Source organism: Muntiacus reevesi, chromosome 8, assembly GCF_963930625.1.
Source record: "Muntiacus reevesi chromosome 8, mMunRee1.1, whole genome shotgun sequence".
Lineage (NCBI taxonomy): Eukaryota > Metazoa > Chordata > Mammalia > Artiodactyla > Cervidae > Muntiacus > Muntiacus reevesi.
In genome coordinates, this window is record NC_089256.1 from 45057979 (window position 1) to 45072103 (window position 14125).

The 14125-nt window shown below is 37.2% G+C and overlaps 2 protein-coding genes across 2 annotated transcripts in view; one reads left to right on the forward strand and one right to left on the reverse strand.

Moving 5' to 3' along the window:
* Positions 1-12621, forward strand: part of EAF2 (ELL associated factor 2) — a 43976-nt gene extending 31355 nt beyond the window's left edge. The window contains exon 6 of the mRNA XM_065942951.1: positions 12190-12621. Within this exon, the coding sequence (XP_065799023.1) occupies positions 12190-12236 (47 nt within the window). The 3' untranslated portion in view covers positions 12237-12621. The remainder of the gene's footprint in view (positions 1-12189) is intronic.
* Positions 1-14125, reverse strand: part of IQCB1 (IQ motif containing B1) — a 150244-nt gene that overhangs the window by 73992 nt on the left and 62127 nt on the right. The gene's annotated exons all lie outside the window — the stretch shown is intronic.

Sequence of the window (14125 nt, forward strand, 5' to 3'; positions counted from 1 at the left end):
GTCACATGGCAGTTCTATTTTCAGTTTTTTAAGGAATCCCCACATTGTTCTCCATCGTGGCTGTACTAATTTGCATTTCCACCAACAGTGTAAGAGGGTTCCCTTTTCTCCACACCCTCTCCAGCATTTATTGCTTATAGACTTTTTGATAGCAGCCATTCTGACCAGTGTGTGATGGTACATCATCGTGGTTTTAATTTGCATTTCTCTGATAATGAGTGATGTTGAGCATCTTTTCATGTGTTTTTTAGCCATCTGTATGTCTTCTTTGGAGAAATGTCTGTTTAGTTCTTTGGCCCATTTTTTGATTGGGTCATTTATTTTTCTGGAATTGAGCTGCAGGAGTTGCTTGTATATTTTTGAGATTAATTCTTTGTCCGTTGCTTCATTTGCTATTATTTTCTCCCATTCTGAAGCCTGTCTTTTCACCTTGCTTATAGTTTCCTTTGTTGTGCAAAAGCTTTTAAGTTTAATTAAGTCCCATTTGTTTATTTTTGCTTTTATTTCTAATACTGTAGGAGGTGGATCATAGAGGATCCTGCTGTGATTTATGTCAGAGAGTGTTTGCTATCTTTTCCTCTGGGAGTTTATAGTTTCTGGTCTTACGTTTAGATCTTTAATCCATTTTGAGTTTATTTTTGTGTGTGGTGTTAGAAAGTGTTCTAGTTTCAATCTTTTACAAGTGGTTGACCAATTTTCCCAGCACCACTTGTTAAAAAGATTGTCTTTTCTTCATTGTATATTCTTGCCTCCTTTATTGAAGATAAGGTTCCATAGGTGCGTTGATTTATCTCTGGGCTTTCTACTCTGTTCCATTGATCTATACTTCTCTCTTTGTAACAATACCATACTGTCTTGATGACTGTAGCTTTTTAGTAGAGCCTGAAGTAAGGCAGGTTGATTCCTCCAGTTCCAGTCTTCTTTCTCAAGATTGCTTTGGCTATTTGAGATTTTTTTGTATTTCCATACAAATTGTGAAATTATTTGTTCCAGTTCTGTGAAAAATACCATTGTTAGCTTGATAGGGATTGCATCGAATCTATAGATTGCTTTGGGTAGTATACTCATTTTCACTATATTGGTTCTTCCAATCCATGAACATAGTATATTTTTACATCTGTTTGTGTCCTCTTTGATTTCTTTCATCAGTGTTTTATAGTTTTCTATATATAGGTCTTCTGTTTCTTTAGGTAGATATATTCCTAAGTATTTTATTCTTTTCGTTGCAATGGTGAATGGAATTGTTTCCTTAATTTCTCTGTTTCCTCATTGTTAGTGTATAGGAATGCAAGGGATTTCTCTGTGTTAATTTTATATCCTGCAACTTTACTATATTCATTGATTAGCTCTAGTAATTTTCTGGTGGAGTCTTTAGGGTTTTCTATGTAGAGGATCATGTCATCTGCAAACAGTGAGAGTTTTACTTCTTCTTTTCCAATCTGGGTTCCTTTTATTTCTTTTTCTGCTCTGATTGCTGTGGCCAAAACTTCCAAAACTATGTTGAGTAGTAGTGGTGAGAGTGGGCACCCTTGTCTTGATCCTGACTTTAGGGGACAAGCTTTCAATTTTTCACCATTGAGGATAATGTTTGCTGTGGGTTTGTCATATATGGCTTTTACTATGTTGAGGTATATTCTTCCTATTCCTGCTTTCTGGAGGATTCTTCTCATTAATGAATGTTGAATTTTGTCAAAGGCTTTCTCTGAATCTATTGAGATGATCATATGGCTTTTATTTTTCAATTTGTTAATGTGGTGTATTATGTTGATTGATTTGTGGATATTGAAGAATCCTTGCATCCTTGGGATAAAGCCCACTTGGTCATGATGTATGATCTTTTTAATATGTTGTTGGATTCTGTTTACTAGAATTTTGTTAGGGATTTTTGCATCTATGTTCATCAGTGATATTGGCCTGTAGTTTTCTTTTTTTGTGGCATCTTTGTCTAGTTTTGGTATTAGGGTGATGGTGGCCTCATAGAATGAGTTTGGAAGTTTACTTTCCTCTGAAATTTTCTGGAAGAGTTTGAATAGGATAGATGTTAGCTCTTCTCTAAATTTTTTGTAGAATTTGGCTGTGAAGCCATCTGGTCCTGGACTTTGTTTGTTGGAAGATTTCTGATTACAGTTTTGATTTCCATGCTTGTGATGGGTCTGGTAAGATTTTCTATTTCTTCCTGGTTCAGTTTTGTAAAGTTATACTTTTCTAAGAGTTTTTCCATTTCTTCTAAGTTGTCTGTTTTATTGGCATATGGTTGCTGATAGTAGTCTTTTATGATCCTTTGTATTTCTGTGTTGTCTGTTGTGATTTCTCCATTTTCGTTTCTAATTTTGTTGATTTGATTCTTCTCCCTTTGTTTCTTGATGAGTCTGGCTAATGATCTGTCAATTTTATTTTTCTTCTCAGAGAACCAGTTTTTAGCTTTGTTGATTTTTGCTATGGTCTCTTTTGTTTCTTTTGCATTTATTTCTGCCCTAATTTTTAAGATTTCTTTCCTCCTACTAATGCTGGGGTTCTTCATTTCTTCCTTTTCTAGCTGCTTTAGGTGTAGAGTTAGGTGATTTGTTTGACTTTTTTCTTGTTTCTTGAGGTAAGCCTGTATTGCTATGGACCTTCCCCTTAGCACTGCTTTTACAGTATCCCAAACGTTTTGGGTTGTTGTGTTTTCATTTTCATTCGTTTCTATGCATATTTTGATTTCTGTGATTTGTTGGTTATTCAGCAGCATGTTGTTCAGCCTCCATATGTTGGAATTTTTAATAGTTTTTCTCCTGTAATTGACATCTAAGCTTACTGCATTATGGTCAGAAAAGATGCTTTGAATCATTTCAATTTTTTGAATTTACCAAGGCTAGATTAATGACCCAGGATGTGATCTATCCTGGAGAAGGTTCTATGTACACTTGAGAAAAAAGTGAAATTCATTGTTTTGGGGTGAAATGTCCTATAGATATCAATTAGGTCTACCTGGTCTATTGTATCATTTAAAGTTTGTGTTTCCTTGTTAATTTTCTGTTTAGTTGATCTCTCCATAGTTGTGAGTGGGGTATTAAAGTCTCTCACTATTATTGTGTTATTGTTGATTTCCCCTTTTGTACTTGTTAGCATTTGCCTTACATATTGTGATGCTCCTATGTTGGGTGCATATATATTTGTAATTGTTATATATTCTTCTTGGATTGATCCCTTGATCTTTATGTAGTGACCTTCTTTGTCTCTTTTCACAGCCTTTATTTTAAAGTCTATTTTATCTGATTTAAGTATTGCTACTCCTGCTTTCTTTTGGTCTCTATTTGTGTGGAATATCTTTTTCCAGCTCTTCACTTTCAGTCTGTATGTGTCCCTTGTTTTGAGGTGGGTCTCTTGTAGACAACATATATAGGGGTCTTGTTTTTGTATCCATTCAGCCAGTCTTTGTCTTTTGGTTGGGGCATTCAACCCATTTACATTTAAGGTAATTATTGATAAGTATGACCCTGTTGCCATTTACTTTGTTGTTTTGGGTTCGAGTTTATACACCCTTTCTGTGTTTCCTGTCTAGAGAAGATCCTTTAGCATTTATTGGAGAGCTGATTTGGTGGTGCTGAATTCTCTCAGCTTTTGCTTGTCTGTAAAGCTTTTGATTTCTCCTTCATATTTGAATGAGATCCTTGCTGGGTACAGTAATCTGGGTTGTAGGTTTTTCTCTTGCATCACTTTAAATATGTCCTGCCATTCCCTTATGGCCTGAAGGGTTTCTATTGAAAGATCAGCTGTTATCCTTATGGGAATCCCCTTGTGTGTTATTTATTGTTTTTTCCTTGCTGCTTTTAATATTTGTTCTTTGTGTTTGATCTTTGTTAATTGGATTAATATGTGTCTTGGGCTGTTTTGCCTTGGGTTTATCCTGTTTGGGACTCTCTGGGTTTCTTGGACTTGGGTGACTATTTCCATCCCCATTTTAGGGAAGTTTTCAATTATTATATCCCCAAGTATTTTCTCATGATCTTTCTTTCTGTCTTTTTCTCCTGGGACTCCTATGATTCGAATGTTAGGATGCTTAACATTGTCCCAGAGGTCTCTGAGGTTGTCCTCACTTCTTTTAATCTTTTTTTTTCTTTTTTCCCCTCTGCTTCATTTATTTCTACCAGTCTTTCTTCCACCTCACTTATCCTATCTTCTGTCTCTGTTATTCTGCTGTTGGTTCCCTCCAGAGTGTTTTTGATCTCATTTACTGCATTATTCATTATATATTGACTCTTTTTTATTTCTTCTAGGTCCTTGTTAAACATTTCTTGCATCTTCTCAATCCTTGTCTCCAGGCTATTTTTCTGCAACTCCATTTTGTTTTCAAGATTTTTTATCATTTTTCACTATCATTATTCTGAATTCTTTTTCAGGTAGATTCCCTATCTCTTCCTCTTTCGTTTGGTTTGGTAGGCATTTATCCTGTTCCTTTACCTGCTGAGTATTTCTCTGTCTTTTCATCTTGTTTATATTGCTGTGTTTGGGGTGGCTTTTCCGTATTCTGGCAATTTGTGGTTCCTCTTTATTGTGGAGGTTTATCACTGTGGGTAGTGTTGGATGGGTGGCTTATCAAGGTTTCCTGGTTAGGGAAGCTTGTGTCAGTGTTCTGGTGCATGGAACTGGATTTCTTCTCTCTGGAGAACAATGAAGTGTCCAGTAGTGAGTTTTGAGATGTCAACGGGTTTGGTGTGACTTTGGGCAGCCAATATGTTGAAGCTCAGGGCTATGTTCCTGTGTTGTTGGAGAATTTGCATGGTATGTCTTGCTTGGGACTTGTTGGCTCTTGGGTGGTGTTTGGTTTCAATGTAGGTATGGAGGCTTTTGATGAGCTCTTATCAATTAATGTTCCCTGGAGTCAGGAGTTCTCTGGTGTTCTCAGGTTTTGGACTTAAGCCTCCTGCCTCTGGTTGTCAGTCTTATTCTTACAGTAGCCTCAAGACTTCTCCATCTATACAGCACCAATGATAAAACATCTAGGTTAATGATGAAAAGTTTCCCCACAATGAGGGACATCTGGAGAGGTTCACAGAGTTACATGGAGAAGAGAAGAGGGAGGAGGGAGATAGAGGTGACCCGGAAGAGAAGAGGGGAAATCAAAAGGGGAAAGAGCAGGCTAGCCAATAATCACTTCCCTATGTGCTCTGCACAGTCTGGACCCCTCAGAGATGTTCAGGGAATTACACAGAGAAGAGGGATGAAGGAGACAGAGGTGGCCAGGAGGAGAAGAGTGGGAATCAAAAGGAGAGAAACAGATTCAGCCACTAATCAGTTCCCTAAGTGTTCTCCACAGTCCAGAACACACAAAGAGATTCACAGAGTTGGGTAAAGAAGAGAAGGGGGAGGGAGGAGATAGAGGTGACCTGGTGGAGAAAAAGGAGAGTCAACAGGGGGAGAGAGCAATCAAGCCAGTAATCTTACTCCCAAGTTAAAATGGGTACTGAAGATTGGGGTCTTAAAGGTACAAAATTGATAACAAATACCAAAAAGCAAAGATTAAAAATCTAGAGTAGAGGTTAGATTCTCAAAAATACAATATTAAAAAAACAAAACAAAGTCACAAAAATTATAAAATATATATATGAAGTTTGCTTTTAAAAATAGGGGTTTTTTTTTTGCAAGGTAATAGCAGGTTATAAAAATGAAAGTTAAAGGAGTAATAGAGGACTTAAAAATAAAAAAAATTTTAATTTAAAAAATGTTAATAGTAAAAATATATCTAGAACTTTCTCTGGAGATGTTGCAGACAGTGTGGGGTCATTTCATTTCAGATAGTTCCTTGATCCGGCTTATACTTCTCAAGATCTATAGGCCTCTTCCTATGTAGTTGGTGCTAACTACAGGGTTTTAATCTGTTGCACCTGTCACTTCCAAAGCAGTTCCCTCTGATTTAGCTTCTTCTGTTTGCTGGTCTCTTCACTGTCTAGTTTCCACCCTGACACAAGGGGGCGATGGTGGTCACTTTTTTAGGCTCACTTGTTCAGTCTGCTGTGGGGAGGGAGGAGCACTGCAAACAAATATCACTGGCGTGTGTGGGGAGTGCGCGCAGTGTCTCAGCCGCACTGGGTTTGCTCATGGCGTGTGTGCTTTCATGGTCTACACGTCTCAGGCTCTAGGGTGCTCTGCTGGGAACTGTCTGAGGTGGGCCCTGAGTTGCGTGCGCCTCCCAGGTCTAAGCCACTCAGGTTCAGGTTCTTGGGTACTCCACAAAGGCGCAGACTCGGTTGGGCCTGCGTTTTGTGGCCTTCCCAGGTCCGAGCAGCTCAGGTGACCAGGTGCGTGGCGAGTGCAGTCACCCGCAGGTGGGGGGGGGGGTTGCATCTTATCGCCTCCCCCATCCCAGCCGCTTGATTTTCTGGGTGTACAATGGCGCGCCTTCTCAGGTGTGCGGTGTGTCTCTTCTGGGGAGCTGATCTCTGGCTGTGACCCTCCCGGTGGATGTCAACCGTCCAGAATCCCAAGAAGTCTTGGTTAGCAATGAAGCCTGCTTGCAGTTTGGTAGAGGAGGCCTCTCTGGGGCCGCGATTGCCCCCTTCTGGCTCTGGCTGCCCTCGCCTGCCTGTCTCAGGCTGGGGATGGGCTGTTCCGCAGCTGGCTAGCTCTGCTCAGTCCTTTGCTCACAGGAGCAGGCCTGGCAGTGTCTTAGGTTAGGGCTTTTCGTAGGATAGTTCTCCCTCTTTCTCTCTCTCTCTTTTTTTTTCTCTCTCTCTCTAACTATCCCACAGTCTGGGTTGTTATCTCAAGTTAGTTCCCTCAAATTACCCTTGGGACATTCAGGCCCGGTCCTTACCCTCGGGACATTCAGGCCCAGTCCTTACCCTTGGGACATTCAGGCCCGGTCCTTACCCTAAGCAATGCAGCCTGTGCCTCTCTGTCCAGCCCCCTGCTTGCTAGTGGCAGATGCGAGCCACTGGGCTGCTTCTCCGCTGGCAGTTGCCGTTAGGCATGTAACCTGTGGGTTTTAATTATTTATTTATTTTTCCTCCCGGTTATGTTGTCCTCTGAGATTCCAAGACATGCCACAGACCCTCTGGTGAGAGTATTTCCCTCTGGTGTTTGGAAACTTCTCTCTTTTTTAAGACTCCCTTCCTGGGATGGATCTCCGTCCCTACCTCTTTTGTCTCTCTTTTTATCTTTTATATTTTGTCCTACCTCCTTTTGAAGACAGTGGGCTGCCTTTCTGGGTGCCTGCTATCCTCTGCCAGCATTTAGAAGTTGTTTTGTGGAATTTGCTCAGCGTTCAAATGTTCTTTCGATGAATTTGTGGGGGAGAAAATGGGCTCCCTGTCCTATTCCTCCACCATCTTAGGACCACCCCATGTCTATTCAATGTTGTACTGAAGGTTCTGGAAAATACAATAAAACAAGTAAAAGAAATGAAAATAAGAATTGGAAACAGGAAATAAAATTATCCTTATTTGTAGACAATATAATTGTCTACATAGAAAATCTAAAGGAATCAACAAGCTGTAGAAATAATAAAAGAATTTAGAAATATTTTGGATGTAAAAATGATATGGAGAGATCAGCAGCAATTTTGTTATACCAGTAATAACGAATTGGAATTTTAAAAAATAGTGAATTTATTTTCTTGATATAATTTATCCAAACTGTAGGTTTCCTAATAGGAGGAAATAAACCCTTTTTTACTGTTACTGTAGTCATCCCATTTCAACCTTAGCAGACTCAACACCCTTTTTCATAACATATTTTAAATCCCTTTTACTAACGTGAAATGAATTTAATAGTTTGATATCATCTAAGCACATATATCTTTGAAAATGATTAATATAATATTAAGACAAAAATTTCTAGTAAGGTAATATATATTCTACTTTATTCAGGCATGGCCAGAAGACATAATGAAGTACTATATGTTTGTCCTTACTATTAATGATTATATGTGGGATTAAGAGAAGCAAGACAATATTCAACTCATATGTTAATAATATTTCTCATTTAACTTGTTAAAATGTGTGGAAAAGTATATACATTATATTCATAGAATTGCATACACAGACACATTTTGAAGGGCTGTATTGCTGACCCAAAGACATTGAGCAGCATAGACAATCGCTGTGTTTTCAAAAACAATTTTAAAAAATCTTTGTAAGATTCTGAAAAAAATCAAGTTTTCTTTCAGTTTACATGATAGTTACATCCTTGTAAATTTTGTGTGTGTGTGTGTTAGTCATTCAGTCATGTCCAAATCTTTGTGACCCCATGTGAGCCCATCAGGGTTCTCTGTCTAGGAATTCTCTAGGCCAGAATTCTGGAGTGGGTTGCCATTCCCTTCTCCAGGGGATCTTCCTGACCCAGGGACTGAACCCTGGTCTCCTGCATTGTAGGCAGATTCTTTATAGTCTGAGCCACCAGGGAAGCCCTTGTAAATTTTAGAGAATTTTAAATCTATACAAAAGAATACTTTTAGTGTATAAGAATGCAACTAGTCCTGGCCTTAAAATTACAGCCAGATCTTACAAGTACATGAATATCCCACTGGACTTTCAAAAGTTTTGCAGAATATAGAAGAGTTCTTTATTGTGCATGATGGTCCTTGCATTGCAAGATATTTAAGCTTCCAAAATTCCCCTTCCACAGTATGCCACTAGCAATCTATAAAGCAATCTACAAATCACTGGGACAAGCAACCTCTCATGTACATTTCTGTAGCATCTATTAAAGGAGCAGTACTGCTCTCATTGAGAAACATTGGTTTAGGTATCAGAATGCATTTGCTATGGGTAAACTCTTTTTCCCAAGTTGTAATTACCATTTTATTTGAAAACCTATTTCCTTTACTAAGCATCTCATATTCAAAGGCTAATCTCATATCTACATAACTGAACATTTCAACTAACAGCATTGGTAATACTGTGCTTATAACTTCCATAGAATGAAGTCTATTAAGAAAAGTGCAACTCAGGACATTTAGTTTCTGTCACTTGAGAATCACATTGTACTGATATCACATAAAATTGAACATTCTTATACCATACAATAGTTGTATAATAAGTAGAAACTTGAGCCTTGAAAATGACAAAGTGGTCCTGTGAGATCTTTAGCAGTTTTCTTTATCAAATCATGTAATTAGTTCTGGAGTTCATGCAATGGGCTAAGTTGTCATACAACAAGCTATATATAGCCTAAAAACTATTCCTATTAAATTGGATATTAACTTCAAAATATATCAGCTTTTGTTGATTGTGGAGTAGTTTAAAAATAGAAAAAAATTTTAACCATTTTATTTTATTTTTAATTTTTAACCATTTTAATTTCCTACCCCAAAGATTTATCCAATCCTATAGCTCCAAATAAAACCCCTATAATCAATGACTCCCAGGTAGTTTTCAGGTCTAGCCTCTACCTTGAGCTTCAGATTTATATATACAATTGTATATACCATATATACTTGAATATTTACTAGGTATTTCAAATGTACATTTTAAAAATTCAACTTGTGATTTTTCTTACACAGTCTTGTAATCTGCTGCTTCTCGTCTCAATATATGATACCACAATTTATCCATTTGGTAAGACCAGAAGACTTAGGGGTCATTCTTCACTTTTCTCTTTCTCTTATGCACTAAGTCTAATACTGTTGATAGTCCTGTAAGCTCTATCTTCAGAGCAAATTATAAATCTGACCACTGATCACCACCTTCACCTGAATCACCTGAGTCTAAGCCAATATTATTTCTTCTTTCCCATCTTCTTTTATTGAGATGTAATTGACATAGAGCACTGTATAATTTTAAAGTGTACAACTGTTTGACTACATACATCCTGATATGATTACCACAATAGGTTTAGTGAATATCCATCATCTCATATAGATAAAACATCAAAGAAATAGGAAAAAACTTTTTTTCCTTGTGATGAGAACTCTTAGGATTTACTCTCTTAGCAGTTTTCTTTTATAACACACAATAGTATTAATTATTTTTATCATGTTATGCATCCCTAGTATTTATCTTATAGCTGGAAGTTTGTACCTTTTGATTGCCTTTTAGCTAATTCCCTCATCCTCCACCCCCTACCTTCAGTAGCCACAAACCTGATTTTTTTTCTATGAGTTTCAATATATTTATTAAATATATATGTATTAAATCTATATATTTAAATGTGATCACAATGAAAAGTCTAGTTGTCATCCATCACCATAGAAAGATGTTAACATAGTTGTTGACTATATTCTTCCTACTGTAAATTTCATACTCGTAACATATATTTTATAACTAAAAGTTTGTACAACTTAATCTCCTTCACCTATTTCTCTCCTCACACTACCCACCTCCACTTTGGCACCTGTTTGTTTTCAGTATTTGTCACTCTGTTTCTCTGTATATTTGTTCCTTTGTTTTGTTCTTTAGATTCTACATATAAGTGAAATCATACAGTATTTGTCTTTCTCAAAGACAATATTATATCTCACATGAGAAACTGCATAGACTCATAACTAACTGTCCTCCCTGATTCCATGTTTCTTCCACACTATTATAGTCTATTCACTGATACAGAGTGTTTAAGTCAGTTGCCTTTTTAAAATTTTCTAATGAATTGAAAGTGAACGTCACTTAGTGATGTCCAACTCTTTGAGACCCCATGGGACTATATAGTTCATGGAATTCTTCAGGCCAAAATACTGGAGTGGGTAACATTTTCTTTCTCCAGGGTATCTTCCCAACTCAGGGCTTGAACCCAGGTCTCCCTCTTCACAGGCAGATTCTTTACCAGCTGAGCCACCAGGGAAACCCAAGAATACTGGAGTGGGTAGCTTATCCCTTCTCCAGCAGATCTTCCCAACCCAGGATGAACCGGAGTCTCCTGCATTATAGGAGGATTCACCACCAGATGAGCTACAATGAATTGAGTTCCCATTATATTTCAAACAAAAGTCAAAGGTTTTACCATGACCTACACACTATTTGTTGTTAAGTCACTAAGTCATGTCCAACTCTTTTGCAGCCCCATGAACTGTAGTCCACAAGACCCCTCTATCCATGGGATTTCCCAGCAAGAATGCTGGAATGAGTTACCATTCCTTCTCCAGACCTATCCACTGTGGTCTTCTGGATACCTTTATGATCTATTTCTGAACATTCTTTCCCTCATTCATTCTAGTCTAGCCACAGTGGTATTCTTACTGTCTGAGAACACATAAAGCATACTTCCACCTTGGGGCATTTATATGTGCTTTTTCCTGATCCTGGACAGTTTCCTCCATACTCATGCGTCTTTCCCTACATTTGGATCTCTGTTCTAATGTCCCACCCTGAGGAGGCTTTTCTAACTCCCCCATCTAAAATATTACCTCCTACCCTCTCCCCATACCCATCTAAATTATGTAATATTTATCTCTACTTAGGATAAATATTACATTATATATTTGTTTATAGTTTGTCTCCCCCACTGGAATATAAGTTCCATGCTGTAAGCATGTGGATGAATTTTGAAAGACTCAGTGATGAATTACTCTTAGCATATATAACTTAATGACTGACTGAATTTTAAATAAACAATTATACAACTCCTTTACACCCTTCAAAATAGTCTGATCTTCTAAACCAATGGTCCCCAACTTTTTTGGCACTAGGGACCAGTTTTGTGGAAGATAGTTTTTCCACAGTCAGTGGCAGGGGTGGGGGGAATGGTTTGGGATAATTCAAGCACAGCACATTAGAGTTATTTTGCCACCGCTGATCTGATAGGAGGCAGAACTCAGGAGGTAATGTGAAGATGGGGAGTGGCTGCAGAAATAAAGCTTGACTCACTCCCTCACCTTCTGCTGTGTGGCGGGCCATGGCCATCTCTTAATGGGCCATGGACCAGAACCTGTTCTTGGCCCCGGGGGTTGGGGACCCCTACGCTAAACTACATTTTCTGATTTCCTCATGTAATTAAGTCAGTGGTATGAAAGAAGGGTTATGTTGGTATGTGAAAGAAGACTAAAATAGACACCAAGTGATACTAAAACTGCTGAAGATTAATGGTTTGTCTTTTCTTTACAGGCATTATTAGAGTTACTATTGATGTGACAAATAATCAGACTACTTATTCTATAATTTAAGAACATAATGCTGACTAAACAGGATTACCTCGGGGTTATATATTGCAAAATATCTGTTATCAAAAACATTAAAATATTAAATATTTAATTACTAGAGTTTTGCTTTTTTATTTTAGGAAATGATTTGCAGCTGAGTGAATCAGGAAGTGACAGTGATGACTGAAGAAATATTCAGCTATAAGTATAAAATTTGCAAGATGAGATAATTTATTTTATCTCAGGAATAAAAATTTCTAAGACTGAGGAAAATGTATCCTAACTTTGATAATAAATTTAATCTGATTCAGAATTTTCAGTTGATTTACATTTGTTACCTTTTATGGGTACCAGCATTTTCATGTGTTTTTATTTAATCTTAACAAAACTCTTTTATGAGGTTTTACAGATGAGAAAAAAAACTCAGTTTAAGTTACTTGCCCACATATTGTTAGTTAACAAGTGGCAGATCAGGTGTTCTAAAGTTCAAGTTCAATGTTCTGTTTTACCACACTCCTGTATTCAATTGTGAAATGTCAAAACTTGATATATAATAAATGTCCTGATTTTAATTATGTCTCTGAGTCTTTCTGATATTCCTTAAATTTTGGTTGAAACTTAAGCTAAAACTGAGGGTAAAGATGAAGCTGAGTAATTGTTTTAATTTGTTCTGTTATCTCTCACATATTTTATCACATTCTTTTATCTCTTTGATATTGTTTAATCCTTTTATTTTGCTTTTGAGATAAAAACAAGCAGTTGTGTTCATGAGATAAATAATTAATCTTTATACCTGTAACATTTTTGAATTTGAGGGAAATAAACACCAGATTGAGAGTCACTAATGAACAGCAAGTTTCTTTATTTAATTAATAAACTTTATTTTTAAGAACAGTTTTAGTTTCACAGCAAAATTAAGCAGAAAGTACAGAGACTTCTCATATACTTCCTCTTCCCACACATGCATAATCTCCCCTGCTATGAACATCCTGTACCAGATTGGTAGTTTTTAAAATAATTGATGAACCTACATTCACACATCATCATTTAAAGTCCGTATTTTACATTAGAGTTCACTCTTTGTGTTGTATATTCTATGGGTGTTAACAAATGTATAATCACCTTTGTCCATCATTGTAGTATCATACATGGTTTCACTACCCTAAAAATCCTATGCTCTGTCAATTCATTCCTCCACATCCCAACCCCTGTCAATCAGTGATCTTTTGACTTTCTCCTTAGTTTTGCCTTTAATAGAATATCTTATAATTGGAATCAGACATTATGCAGCCTTTTCAGATTGGCTCTTTCACCTATGTACTTAAAGTTTCCTTGATGTCTTGTTTGTGGCTTGGTATGCACCTAAGTTTGCTCCATGTCTTGTTCATTTCTTTTTAGTGTAAATAATATTACATTATGTGGATGTAATATTATGTATCCACTAACTTACTGAAGGAATCGTGGTTACTTCCAAGTTTTGGAAATTATGAAAAAAATTTTTATTAAACATTACCTCTTACCATAGGAAGTTTTCTGGCTATATACATATATATAAATATATGTATGTATAAATATACATATATAAGTATATGTATATAAACATATATATATATATATATACACACACACACACACACATATAGATGTCAGGCAAGTGTATTCTCCTTGTTTCTGTCTTGTCTCAACAAAAATTTGAAGCGAAGGACATTAAAGCCCTTGGCGCATCACAGCTCTCAGACAGACCATGTTATAGATCTCGGGTCTTGAACAGACTATGTTATAGCTCTTAGACAGATCAGTGTTACAGCTCTGTGTTACAGCTCAATTTTACTTAGAAAATAGCAGAAAAATACATCCTTGAGGCATGAGGGCATGCCAACCCAGAGATGAGAAGAGAAGAGAGAAGGGGTGAGAGAAAGAGAGAGGGAGAGAGAGAACGAGCACACGCGTGGAAGAGGAGAGAGAGAGGCCCCCGGCCCTTTGGCTCCTCTTTTTATATGTTTTTTCCTACCCCCTGGGCCTGCCCTCTGTAAATTGGGCTAGCCAGGAGGGCTGTTTGTTCTACTTGAGGTCCTC